General features: G+C 48.0%; 1 protein-coding gene across 1 annotated transcript; it reads right to left on the bottom strand.

The window, feature by feature from the left end:
• Positions 1-9,168: 9,168 nt before the first annotated feature.
• Positions 9,169-13,588, bottom strand: LOC123098750 (uncharacterized). The gene is made up of 6 exons (XM_044520820.1): positions 13,381-13,588; positions 12,789-12,928; positions 12,561-12,619; positions 10,697-12,457; positions 10,440-10,590; positions 9,169-10,084 (listed from the first exon to the last, which is right to left on the bottom strand). The coding sequence occupies exons 2-6, from the start codon at positions 12,844-12,846 to the stop codon at positions 9,435-9,437; spliced, it is 2,679 nt and encodes an 892-aa protein (XP_044376755.1). The 5' UTR covers positions 12,847-12,928; positions 13,381-13,588; the 3' UTR covers positions 9,169-9,434.
• Positions 13,589-14,353: the final 765 nt, after the last annotated feature.

Genomic DNA, 14,353 nt, shown 5'->3' with positions numbered 1-14,353 from the left:
ACGCTCATCACGCACGCCTGAATCTGAATGGGAAAGTGTCGACGTGTAGATTTGGGGAGGGATGGGAATCGTGGTGGGGAATGATCTCGCGTCCGTGAATCGTGGCTATTTTGCGGGAGGAGTTTCCTTTTTTACATGTTTGCAGGAGGAGCTACTCAAGGAGTACGAGCGGACGAACGAAACAATGTCGATACCTACCATCACGACCGCAGTGGAGTTTTGAAGAAGGAAGGTTCAGATACATATTTGTCGATTAGTCAATTGGATTTTCCCTTAAAGCCTTTTATTTGTTTCCTTAAAATCCGTTATTTGTTTACTAAAGCAAATTGCATTGATGAGATGGATCGGTTGATTAGGGTAAACTAGAAAAGTTGGATCTGTGACTTTTTGTACGGTAGGAAAGTGTTAGTTTACAAGGAAATAGTGAAGAAGAAAATAAACCGGTGGAGTGAGGGAAGGGATGAAAAAAAACCAACAAAAAAATATGGACGAAAGTGGTGGGACGAAAAAAACCGCGAAGGCTATTCTACCAACTGAGACATTAGGAGTAGAGATATTTCATATATACTTATATTCATTTTTATTGTTATGATGTCTGTATTAAGGGCCCCAAATTTTAGTCTCGCCCCGGGCCCCCAAAATCTCAGGACCGGCCCTGGCTGGAGCGGCAGACGGAGACGGACAAGGACCCAGCGTTGCCGGTGTCGAGGAAAGCAAGAAGATTGCTTCATGTATCGTCTGTGTGGAGCGGTTCCAGGAGCGAAGCGGTTCGTTAGCGGCATAATTAAAGTCACCCGTGACCAGTTATAAGGTACACAGGGAGTAGTGTTTCTATCGTAGTTTTTTTTATGGTTTTTGCTACTTGTTTTATTTCTTTATTTTTATATTTGTGAAAAAATTCAAATACATATATTCCAAAAAAATGTACTTCAGTTTTTCAAAAAATTTACCTCAAATTGGAAAAATATTAACACAATGTAAAAAAATGTTAGTGTAATTTTAAAAAATGTTGATACCATTAATTTTTTTGTGACATTTAAAAATGTTCCTGGGTTTCAAGAAATGTATGGTACATTTTAAAAAATGTTTAACATGTATCATATATATATATATATATGTATAATAATATATTATATTATATTATTCATCATCCAGGGTGCAGAATAATTTATTCTTCACCCGTGGTAATCTTACGATCGTTTGATAAATAAATTACATTTAGAATAGAAATAATTACATTCATATTGATTCATTACGTAAATTTGGCATAAGAAACAAAAAAAATAGGTCATAAGACAAGCAAAATTGTATTTTATGTAGGAACGATGAAAACCCGATAAGAAAACTGCAGAGGAAAAACTTGGCGCCACAGCCACATTAATGGACCGGCCCAGTAGCGGCGAGATGGAGCTCCGACGGAAATCCAGGACCCGATTTACGAGCAGACTGTTACTCAAAAGAAAAACGAGCAGAGGTGCTCGTCTGAAGTCTGAACAAATGAACAGATTGTCTGAATCTGAATAGGAAAAAAAAAACAATAGGAGTAGTACTCCTACTTTACGCTCATCACGCACGCCTGCCTGGTTAGTTATATGCTCAAGTTTTTCTCTTCACACAAGAAAAAGCTGGTCAGGTAGCACCAAAAGAATGCGTTAAACATCACTTTTTACAGACCCTCTGGCCTGGCCTGCAGGCTGCAGCCGCGGAAGAAGGAAAAGCTGCAGTTATGTTATGCCTGGCCACGTACTCCCCTGTCGCTGCATCCTAGCAAGCCTATTGATCGATGTGCGTGCAGCGCAGTGCAGTGATGCCGGACACGGTCTGGGCAGCGCGCATGTGAGACTGCTTCGATCGGTGAATCGCTGCCATGGCCCGCGCGTTCTGCTTGTGCATCACGACGCCGCAAGGACTGCTCGACTCACGCCGGTTCGACTGTAAAAGGCGATCTGCACCTGCGTGCGATGCAGGTCCAGGCTCCGGCCCATGATTCGCCAATCGATGGTACCGCACTACTCCCGATCGACGCGTCCTGCCGTGTAGGGTAGCGTAGTCCTGTATGCTAGCTAGCCCTCGACACATGCTTCCAAGCTTTAACTAATTCGGAGTTACTCCCTTCATCCGAAAATACTTGTCGAAAGAATGGACGACAAGTATTTCCGGACAGATGGAGTAATAGGTAGGCGAAATCACACGATCGATCGGTACATAGTAAAGTTTACCCAAATGATAAATGTCACACCTGTCACACGAAGCACTCCAGTTCTAATGGTTTTTACAGTTAAAATTGTCATCTGAAAAGAAAAACCAACCCCCCAAAGAAACTGAAAGTCGCCGTAAAAAAAAAGTTGTCATGCTTGACAACTAAAGCTGCCGTCCTCGCGTCACTAAACTTGTCATAAAAAACGTTCGGAGTTGTCATGTGTGGTCCTGCCACACGTCTTGCACTTATCACGGCCCAAAGTTTATTGCTAGTCCCACATCCATCCTGGATTATTGGTCATTTTTCATACTTTGTGCCAAATTCCGATAATAGATTTAGCTAACAAAATGTTGATGTATTTAACAAAAAATTATACCGTTGGATTCAGATTTGAACATAGTTTTCAACTATATTGTTTTTGCTATACATAGTCTACTCCCTCCGTACCGAATTACTTGTCGCATGTATGGATGTATCTAGATGTATTTTAGTTCTATATACATCCATTTCAGCGACGAGTAATTTAGGACGGAGGGAGTATGTTTTATTAGTTAAAACCATGCTCAAAATGTGACCCTAAATACGAGTGGGGCTAATAAACCGGGACGAAAGTTATAAGGTTATTAGCACGTACTCGCCGTGTTCTGTACTTCTGCTCCTAGTCAAGCACTCGTTCGCTGGCACAAAACAGCTAGCTAGCTCCATGCATGCGGATCACTGGATTGACTTGTCGCCCAGAGAAAGCGATAACCAGACTGCGGTTTTCGCTCGTGCGTGCAGATCCGGTCGGGTGCCGGTCCAGTCCGGGGAGAGATGAACAGGCGCAAGCGCAACGACCGCACGTACGGCGATCCATCCGTCGGTCCAGCGCGCCCCCTTGCCAGGACCGTACCGACCGTCTCGGAGCAGAAGAAGACGACCGTGCCGGTGCCGGTGCCGACGCGTATGGACAAGGCGGAATCTTCAACGGCGCGTGGTGCAGGTGCGGGCAGAGGACGGGACAATGCGGGAGCTAGGAGACGTACGTTGCCATCGCGACACAAAGCCACAGCCAACATTCGTGCGTGCGCCCATTATTTGGCCATCGATGAGACACCGCCACAGCCAACAGGTTGCATAACGTGCGTACCCCTGCCCGGCTGCCCGGTGTAGCTCGTGTGGTCGGAAAAAGTTCAAAATGAACCTTTAACTCGTAGACGAAAGCTAAATCAAACCCTGAACTTGCAATTCCGAAAATCAGCATGGCGAACTTTCTGATCCCGGTCTATTTTAAACCTCGAGAGTATTCTCAAACAGGAAGTACCGACCTCGCACGTCGAATCCCGGATTGTCGACGGCAGTCGAGACTGGGCCGGCCCAACAGACGGGAAAAGTTTTTTTTCGCAAACGCAAAGTGAAAATACCTAAAGAGATCGTTGAGAGCGGTCGCGACAGGGCCGGCACAATTATATCTGTTCTTATATACTACTACACGCTAAATATAATTATTAGGAGACTTCAGGGCGATTGGCTAGGTCAGTCCTCTGCGAGTGCGACGTCCTGAGTTCGAGTAGTATCAAGCCTATTTTATTGTGGCTGCTTCTAATTTTGTCGCTCCTAAATCCTAATACTCCCTCCTTCCTATAATCTTGGGCACTAAACGTTTCAGCCCGAAAATTAGCGTAGCCGTTTCGTTACTTGAGTTGTGGTTGGCTGGTAGAACACAAGTGGGTACATAAAAAAATGTTTGCTTTCATTACGAAAATTTGAAAGAAGTTATTATCATTACGGAAATGAAAAAAATGAAAATGAAAAAAAACTAAGAGAGCGCGCGAGCGACTGCATTTATGGGCCAGCCCAATTCGTCCTAATGTCCAGCCAACCAGTCAACGATTCTTTTCTCAAAAAAAAAACAGTCAACGATGCTTGCCACGTCAGCGAATCCCAACTAAACACCCTCAAGGTTTAAAATAGACCGGGATCAAAAAGTTCGGTGTGCTAATTTCCGAGATTGCAAGTTCAGGATTTGATTTAAGTTCCGTCTACAAGTTCAAGGTTTATTTTGGACTTTTTCCCGTGTGGTCTAGTGTCGACCAAACGATCTATAGTAGTTTTCGTAGTAGAGTATAACTTTTTTTGTTTTGAGAAGCAAGCGATGTATACGGCTGTGCGCTAGCTATAGCTGCGCCAAGCAAAAGCTAGAGCTGAAAGGTTAATTTCTCGCGTAGAACAGAAAAAAAACCGCGGGATATAACTAGAACGGTACGATCGTTGGTAGTTTCTCTCGCCCCGTTTTTCCACTGCGCCTGGAGAATTTGTCGCTGCCGATCCATGCGGCTTTCGCTCGTGCTGCGCAGATCCGGTCGGGGGCCAGGTCCAGCCCGGAGGGAGACCGGCGCAACGGCTGCTGCGCGTACGGCGATCCAGCCCAGCCGAGCTCCATCGGTCCCGGCCAAAAAACCCGTACCGACGCTCGTCGATCCTCCGACTCCGAGGGAGACGAAGCCCCACCGTGCATGTGCCGGTACCGACGCGTATCGACAAAGGGACAAGGCGCTGCGTGCGTACGTACGTGTCTGCCTGGAGTCCAACGCAACGGCATCCGTGCAGGTGCGGACGGAGGACGGGACAACACGGGCGGTCGCCGAGAACTGCCGAGCAGTCGAGCACGAGAGGTCGCGGGGCAAAACGATCGGACCGAGCAGTTGAGCCGCTCACCCGAAGAAGAAGAAGAAGACCGCGAGGACCACAGGCGAGAGCGACGTATACGAGCATGGTTAATAGTATAGCCAACTATCGGCTATATGGAGTTGCCATGTCATATATAGTCGATCTAATAGCCAACACGTATAGTAGCAAGTTATTAAGAAGTACTCTCTCTGTCTCAAAATAAGTGACTCAACTTTGTACTAAAGTTAGTACAAACTTGAGTCATTTATTTTGAGATGGAGGGAATAGTACTTTATTAATACATGACCCATTTTACATCCTCACATTGTATGTTGGAGCCTGTGCTACAGCCGACTGTTAATCTGCAGCCTGCTTCTCTTCTCTCTCCTATTCTCTCTTATCCAACTCAGTAAAAATATAATATTTTAATCCTTACAGCCCGCTGAATGTATCTTATTATACTTGCTCTACGAGCTACACGTACGGGGAGGAGTGGGAGAGCTCTCGAAATCTTCGGGGGATCGGTAATCCACGCGGCTTTGCTCCCCGGGACACACGAAACGGTTAATAATTGAACCTCAATTTTTTTTCCTGGCGGGCAGCTGAACCTCATTTTTTTCTTTGCATCGAAATTTGGAGCTTTATTAACGAAATATTATCATAGCAAGTGCAGGGGCAGTAGGAAGTACTAGAGCATGACGCGCGCTTTGCCGCGCCTATTCTTCGGTCGTGGGTTAAGTCCCCTATGTTTATTTTGTATACGGTCTATCCCAATTGGTTGGCTCGCTGTGTGTAATTGTCATTTAGTTGTGCTATATAGTAATGGCGATCATGTTTAAACATTTTTATAAAAGTATCCGTCTAACGAAATTAATGAACAATTATTGTGTGAGCTTCGTTCAATACGTCCGAGCTTAATTTCTTGCTCAATGGTTATTACAAGGAATATTAGAGAAATGAAAGAATATAATGGTAAATCTATAATCATAGTTACACTCTGGTTGGATGCAAGAGAGTAAATTGCTAACCTTTTGCATGTTTCTCATCGACTCCTTGCTTCCAATGTAAGCACGCGCGGCCTCGTCAGCGGTGGAGCACGTGCCGAGCCAGAAGAGGTGTCCCTCATCGTAGAATTCCATGCCGAAGTTGCCGGACGACTTCGCCCGCATGCTGAAGAAACTCGTCTTGCTCTTCGGGGTCATCTGCTGCGGCATGGTGACGGCAGGGCGGCGGTGGTGGGTTGAGGGATTGGGGCGGGGCTTGGCCGTGCGAGGCGGTGGGGTGGGGGCTCGGGGCGGGGGCTTCGTGGCGTCGAATTAGGTGGCGGTAGTGGAGAATCTGGTGGTGGCGGCGTTGGCGAATCGGGAGGCGGCGGCGGGGTGGCGGCTCGGTGCGTGGGCTTGGTGGCGAGAGCCGCTGGGGTGGGGGCTCGGGGCGGGGGCTTCGCAGCGGTGAATCGGGCGGCGGCGGTGGAGAATCGGGCGGTGGCAGCGTTGGCGAATCGGGAGGCGGCGCTGGCGTGGGGGCTCGGTGCGGGGGGTTGGTGGCAGGCGGCGGTGGGGTGGGGGCTTGGGGAGGGGGCGGTGGAGAATCGGGTGGCGACGGCGGCGGAGTCGCGGAACCGGCAACGGAGGTGGTTGGCAGCCAGATCTAGCGCGGGGCGATGACGGCATGGTGCGGTGGGTGGGCGGGCGGGCGGCAGGAGGAAGAAGACGTGCGATCGGAGGGAGAAATGAACAACGGTTGGCGAGCGACCAGCTGTTTTACATGACTTGGAGGTGGAGATGCAACCTCTCCAGATATTGTATTTTACATCACTTAGGCCAGGGGATGTAATTTTTTTTATATCTACATCACCTGCTGGAGATGGCTTTTTGAACCTAAAAGATGAAAAAGTTAGTTATTTTTTCATTTACATCTTTTATTGGAGATGCTCTAAAGGCACAAGTCACAATCTTACTGGTATAGTACGCATGTATATCACTAATTGGCTCATAAGCATCACATAATCTGCTGTTTTTTCTATTTAGTTAAGCATTAATTGGAGCATTAACTATTGCATGTAGTAATTGAGTTGTTAATTATTGACTGTACAGCATGTGGCAAGTGATCTGTTAATTATTGACTATGCAGCATGTGGTATAGTGGTAAAGGGCATTGCAAAGCTGTTGCACATCATGCCATTAGTTTCAAGTGAAAAAAAGGTACAAACACGAACGGGCTTAGAAATGCCGTCCACAACCCCCAAGCCGCCAGAGGCCACGAAATCATGGGAGCTTACTAGCTTAGTAACTAGATACTCCCTCCGTTTCTAAATATTTGTCTTTCTAGAGGTTTCAAATGGTTACTCCGTATGTGGTAACCATTTGAAATCTCTAGAAAGACAAATATTTAGGAACGGAGGGAGTAGATACTACGGTAAAGAAGTACTATACTGTACGTACGTACATACGTATGCTTCCACGTATGGATCAATGATCATCATGCATTAATAAGTGCTCCACCCCCATTAAGCCACTTCACGGGAGTGGCATGCATGCATGACCCAACGGCCCGAAACATACAGTAACTAGCATGAACGCCCTGTACTCGCAACTGCCTGAAAGCTTATACAGCAGTAGAACCAGCTAGTACTCCCTCCGTAAACAAATATAAAAGCATATACTCCCTCCGTTTCTAAATACTATTTTTCTTTTTACAGATTTTAAATGGACCATCACATACGGATGGATAGACATATTTTAGAGGATAGATTCACTCATTTTGCTCCGTAAGTAGACACTTGTTGAAATCTCTAGGAAGACAAATATTTAGGAACAGGGGCGCCCTTTTACCGACGTTTATTGTTTTTGATTTTATTTTACAACCACATGCCGATGGGGAGGAAGGGTGCACTTTACTAGAAAAATAGGAAGACATCACTAGTCATCGGAAATAACAGGCCATGCAGGGCAGGAGGCAAAGCTTCCAAGAACCAAGAGATCGAGCAGCAGGAGCGAGAGTTCCCTGCATAGAGAAGACAAGTGCGGGCCAGTTAATTAGCGGAGGTGCCTTGAGATCAAGGCAAGTAATGGAGGCGAACCTGCCAAAGCAAGCAACCTTTTTTTTCTTCTTCTAACTGAACCGCGATGCAGCCCGGGAAGAAGAAAAACTAATTAAAGGGATGCATGTTGCACCGGGCCACCGGCGGAAGAGGCGGGCTGACTGACTGACTGACAGAGAGGACGCTCCTCTCTCCTCTGTAGTTATCGAAAACTACAGGCCAAGTCAGGTAGGCTTCGCCCGCAACTTTCCAAGAAGCAGGAAGAGAGCATAGCATGTGAGAGAGCTTCATGCACTAGAGAGAAGCTAATCGGTAGCTTGCTGCGACTATTTTTGCAGCAGCAGCAGCAGCAGCGCAGAGGGACGGTTAACCACGCACCAGGGCACTAATGATGCATGGTTAGTTGCCGGCTGGTTGCACCTAAAAGATTTGTTTTGGGATGTCGTTGCACCTAAAAGATGCAGACAAGTTGACCAGCAACGAAGAAAGGAAGGAAGCTCCGTGGCTTCTGAATCCTGATTCATCATGCATGGATGGCATGCATGGACCGCGAGCGCGAGGAGGCCCGGCGGCCGGAGGTGGACGCGCAGACAGACAGACAGGTCATTTCTGCAGTTCATCTCGTCTCAAAGGACCACTGCATCATCGTGTGCAAAGCTGGCACACACACACAAGTCAGCAGCAGCAGCAGCAGCAGTATAATTAGCAAGGAGCAAAGCCTCTTATCTTACTGATGAAAGGCACGCAGTACTAGCACACATTGGGAGGTTGAGCACTTTGGCGTTGGATCCACAAAAGAAGTCAGGGATGCCTATCATCATCACCTCAAGAAGAAGAAGAAAAAGCTGTTATTCCCCAGGAATGTCAATGCACTTTGGTGCTTGCGTGCCCATTTTTAACTCAACCTCCTCCTCAGATTCAGTGCAGTGCAGGTGCAAGTTGAGTTGGTGGATGGAGGACAAGGTGAGCAGTAAACAAAGTGGAACAAAAGGTGGTGCCTTGGACTGTTGTAGCCTTTCAAGGAAGGAAGCACATGGACTCTCACACAGTTGTTAACAGTAGTAGCAGCAGCACTTGTAAGCATAATACACTAATACAGTACTACTTCTTGCTTGGGAGCTAGTGAATATAAGCCCATCTTTCTCCATGAACAAGCCTGCACAGAGTTCTCAGAGCTGTCATCATCTCCAGCGCCTCCATTTCTCTCCTGTCTTTACACAAAAAGATGATACCAACTCGTGGCCAAGGATTCTGAAACGCAGCTGTACTCATTCACTCATTCGTATCATTCATGATCATTATTACTGTAGAATAGAATGTATCAACTGTAACGGCATGTGGCGTGACAGAGAGAGGGAGTGGGCACGCACGCACACTTGACTGGAGCATACAGGACAGTCAAGAGGGACTACACACACACACACACACACACACAAGGAGCCAGGCGCCGGGGCCTCATCAAACGGTCTCCACCAGATCGGAAAATAAAAGCCACCGGTGGACACCACAACAACCAGTGCAAAAAATGAAGAGGAGCATCCATCAACGGCGCCCGGCGAGCTCTGACAGCGCCTCCTCAACGACCTCGCCCAGGACACCCCCGCATATCTCCTTGGTCATGTCGTCCACCTCCAGCCGCAGCATCTCGGACCACCCCCTGCCCCCGATCTCCTCGCCGACGACCCGGTCCGCCGCGGCGCCCACATTGTCCGGCAGCCCGTTGCCCGCCTCGTCGTCCGACAGCCAGCCTTTCACCAGCCTCCATGCCGCGTCGCCCACCGGTTCGTCTCGCTGCGATACGTTGATGATGATCGGCCCTGCGGTGCAAGGGTATGCGCCCCAGAGCTTGCTCTGGCCGATGTCAAGCAGCGCGGCGTTGACGGAGTCGATGAGGAGCCTCTGGCTCGACCGCCGCTCTCTGCACTTGGCGTCCTCCACCTTGCGCTCCAGGAACTGGTCGGGCACGTTTGGGGCCAGAGGGCTGTCGAGCGAGTGCCACCGGGCGAAGACGTTGCTGGTCGCCCCGTTGCAGAGGCCGGCGGATGATAGGATCTTCTCGACGAATTCGTACTGCTCTTGCTCGTGGGAATCTTCTTCTTTGCTAGAGCACGGCGCGGCCTCTTCTTCGGAGGAATCATCCCATGATAACGTCCGCGCAACCGATCCGATCGGAAGACATCTCGATAAAGGTTCTGCAAGCAAGATAAATGTTGAGATTCAGAGAAGGGGCTATCTACTGTGGCCTAGCCAAAAAAGATTATTAAGTACACATCATGGCTACTTACTGCTATAGCCTAATTTTATGTCCCACAATAAAAGCCTAGAGTGGTGCCAATAATGGTTAATTATGAAGCACAAAAGTTAATTATACTTTATTATCTTTCATGGCCTGCCCAGAAAGATTAAGTACACTTTATTGGTACTTACTAGACTACTACCCTACCACTATAGCCTTTTATGTCTATATAATGGTTAGTTATGAAGCAGAAAAGTTAACATGCCACATTGCCAGAAAATTATTACACGACAGACATAGTAAAGTGTTACCTTGTTTAGCGGTAATTGCACTTTCTGATGAACTGGCAGACTTTTCATTCCTATCCTCAAACAGCGCATCGAGAACTGATGTAGGACTGGGCTCATCAAAGTGTGAATTCCGAATCTCAAATGAGTGTGCTTTCTCAAAAGAAATTAGTGCCTGCAAAATTATCCGTCCAAGTTAACAAATCTACCACTTTTATGTGTTAAAATATAGCTATATTTACATCTAGGTAAACAAAAATGTAGAAAAGTAAGTACTGTACCTTAGAAGAAGAAAGTGCCTCTGATTCCTTGACCGGAAGTACTATTGTTGCATACTGATACTTATCTTCTAAATTCTCTGAAGCAACATCGTCTTGTAGGCCAGTACAGGCCGACTGTGATACACCAACTACTACATCACTGTCCACAGGAACTCTGCCATTCAGGCTACCCGAGGGAGATGTGATGAGCTTCTCTTTTCCGGCTTTCCTACGCATTGAGAAGAAGCTCGAAATCTTTCCCTTGAGAGATGACTTCCCACTCCTAGGCTTGGCCGCCTCCTTCGGGGTTGTGGCTTCTCTATGTTGAGAATCTGAAGATCTAGCATCTAAACGCAGGCTGCCAAAGGCTGATGAAGAGACTGGAACAGATTTTGACCTTGAAATTTTATTGCTTGAGCTTTCTCCTTCCGCACCATCAACAGAACAATTAGATGGTACGGCGACTCTTGGTTCGTTGCCACACAACTGGCTGCTGGCATTAGTGGCCACCTGATCAACAACATCTTCTTTCTTCATATCAGACATGGCAAGCATTTCACCAAGCGTGCTCAAGCTCCTTCGCATCGGCACGTTTTCTCGGATAATCTCATTGGAAGATGCACTTGGCCACCTATCAGAGGTATGCTTCTTACCCTCCCTAGCTACATGTGCCTCAGGAGAACAAGAAGCATGGCTTAAAGATGAGCCAAAATAAGGATTGCTAAACCGGTAGATGTAATCCCAAGAATGGCATGATGTTGGACTTCCAAGCTCCGAGCCACTGAAGCTACTCCGTCCTTCTTCAGCGCGATCATAATATGATCTATCTCGCCCGACCATATTTGACTGTACGCTACCCTGCAAACACTCATCATGCTGGTGACACATGCCGTGTGCTGACCAGTGTATCTCATCACTCACATGCCTTGATACATCAGGAGCATCAGAATCATCAGAGTTACCATGACCATTTTGTTGAAACTGCTCTGCTGTTGTGATTGCGGAGGTAGGTTTTAAGACCACTATCCGGGTGTGCTGTGGACGCCTTTCTGCTCTGGCATGACCAGCATTGGGCTTCCTACAAAGATTGCTTTTCTCTGTTCTACTCCCTTGAACTGCATGGTTTTGCTGCCTTTTAAGTGCATTTTCACTCTTCAGCTCCACTGATCTAGCAGGCTTCAACACGGTTATTTGCTTCCTCTGTGGTGACGTTGGCGTGGAATAGAATTCACCAGATTGCTTTGCAAAGAGCGAGTTGGGTTCTTCGAGGAACTTGAGAAACAAGTCCCTGTTTGAATTCAAAGTCTCCAGAGCATCATGGAATTCTTTCGATTGGAGAAGATTCTCATGTGAGGCTAGCTGCTTTGCTTCAACAAACTTCTGCCGGACGAGATCCATTCTTTTCTTGTCATGATCTTCATGTGGCCTCCCTCCGTGTGAAGAATCGTCGCTCAAATGCTCACACCTTTGTGGCTGGTATCCCACCTCATAGACATCCTTATATTCCACATTTTCAACAGAGCTCGCATGCTTGTCGAATGACATTTGGTTGTTGACCCTTGCCATCGTGGTTGATAAATGGCACTCTGGAGATCTCCTCCTGCTGGAAGGTTGAACAGGCTTGGGAAAGGCCACACCTTCGTCGAGACCCATCAGCCTTGCTATAACATTAGTGTTCTTCTGATTTGTGTCCCCCTCCTTTGCCATCTCCTGCGCTATCAGCGTTTTCATGGGCGTACCGCCGGATCTGTCCGACGAGCTCCTCCTCATGCTGCCAGTCACCTGCGCCACACATGGATCATGCAGTGATAAGCAGACTGTAAAAAGTTGAGATTTGACAGTTTGACACTGATCTCAAGCCAATACGAAAAATATATGTGCTTACCGTCGACTTGAGATCGGCGTACTCCTTCCGGTCCGACTGTGTTCCTCTCACCGGAGAACCTGCCAGGAAGGAGGAGATCCATAATTAGGACACCCAGTTCACACACCTTCCACTAACCGAAGAACAATCATACAAGAGGTCTTCTCTTCGCCACGAAAAATCATCGCGGAGTTAACCAATCATGTATCCGAAAAAATCATGGTCAGTTGGGTCGTTGCATGACGTTACCATCTCTGGTGGCGACCCTGGCGCTGGCTCCAGCGCTCAAATCGAACAGATTGATCATTTCTTTATTCCTCCAACCCACCGCCACCAGCACCAGCTAGCTGCAGGGAAAATCGCCTCCAAGCAGATTACGGCCAGTGTGCCTGGAGAAGAAGACGAGCAGGAAGTGAAAACAAGTCACGAAATATGAGAAACCGCGACATGTAAAAAAATAAAATCAAAATCAAGCGAGCAAACAGAGGCCGCGGAAATGGAGATTTTCTGGCGGATTAGAAGCTGACGCCCGAGCTAAAACCGTGGGGAAGGAGAAGATAGTTTGAACGACGAGGAGGCCGTGCGGCTGCGGGCGCGCCCTGCCCTGCTGCTCGTGGCCGGGAATAGTACGAGCAACAGCGCAGAAAAGGCAGTAAAAAAGGAGGACGAGACGAGACGAGACGAAAAGGGGGCCGGGACGGCGAGATCCCGCCCTCCTTGGCGCCAATTCCGCCGCAATTCCGCAACGGCGAGCAACCAACCCGCGGAGGGGCCGGCCGGATCAAGCGTGCCAGGGAGAAGAAGGAGCCAGCGAGGCGAGAGGAGCAGAGGGCGTGCGTACCGGTTCGGCAGTGTGGAGAGGGCGGTGCGGCGGCGAGGGCGACGACGGCGGCGGCAGTGGTCGCGTCCGGTCGCCGGCAACCGTGCCCCACCGGCGCTGCGTGGGGAGGGAGGGGGAGAGCGAGGGAGCGAGCGAGGCGTGGTGGGGTGGGTGGGGGTGCGCGCGTGCGTGGGTTCTTGAGCTTTTGTATCGTAGCGGATAGGAGAGGAGAGGGGAGACAGCGAGGGGAGGAGGGGTTGGTTGTTGGATTAACGGCGCCGAGAGAGGAGGAGGATCGGAGGTGAATCAAAAGGTGGCAGCTCCATCACACACACAAAAAAAAAGGCTCACCGTGGCAGCATGAAGAAACAATCAAAAAATCAAAAATCAAACTAATAATAAGAAAAAGGTTTTGTCGTCCGCCCACCCTTCTTTCAATCATGGTTTTGATTTTCTGCCCTCCCATTTTTGGTTTTTTCATCGATTTTTTCTTTCTTTCTAAAAACCGTCTCAACTGGCCCACCTCATACTGACTTGCCGAATAAATTTTTCCTTGTTATATACTAAGTCAAAAAAGTTCTAATGAAATTAAATTCTATTTTTACGCGATCACGCTAATATAGGCATGTGAATCATGGGCTAATCTAACTTAACATTTATCTATGATCCATTGCAATTGCAACACACCGTCCCTCCCTCCGTAAACAAATGTAAGACGTTAAAAAAGTTAGACATACTGCTCTCTTCATGTGAAGAAAAATGATACGTCCTAATCTTTGTGACGCTACAAGGGTCTGGGCACTTGACCTAGCCAACCGCCGCCTCCAAAAAACTAAGGTCCTCTGTCTCCCGCCGGCGACGGCGCCGGTCCGTCGTGTCTCCAGTGGCCTTAGGGCTATGGAGGCGGAGCGGATCTCGGCCCTTGCCGGTGGGAGGGGTCCGTGTTTAGATCTTTTTTCAAGCTTTATTAGAGTTTATGTCCTACTCAGGGAGG

This window comes from Triticum aestivum, chromosome 4D, assembly GCF_018294505.1.
Source record: "Triticum aestivum cultivar Chinese Spring chromosome 4D, IWGSC CS RefSeq v2.1, whole genome shotgun sequence".
Lineage (NCBI taxonomy): Eukaryota > Viridiplantae > Streptophyta > Magnoliopsida > Poales > Poaceae > Triticum > Triticum aestivum.
Note: the sequence above shows the minus strand (reverse complement) of the source record. Positions and strands in the feature narration are given on the sequence as shown.

Excerpts from the sequence above, each read along its gene's own strand:
- LOC123098750 (XM_044520820.1), bottom strand. The coding sequence starts at position 12,846 with ATGATCAATCTGTTCGATTTGAGCGCTGGAGCCAGCGCCAGGGTCGCC. Across the intron at positions 12,458-12,560 it reads ACGCCGATCTCAAGTCGACG|GTGACTGGCAGCATGAGGAG; the intron begins GTAAGCACATAT and ends TGTGTGGCGCAG. Across the intron at positions 10,085-10,439 it reads TGCAATTACCGCTAAACAAG|AACCTTTATCGAGATGTCTT; the intron begins GTAACACTTTAC and ends TCTTGCTTGCAG.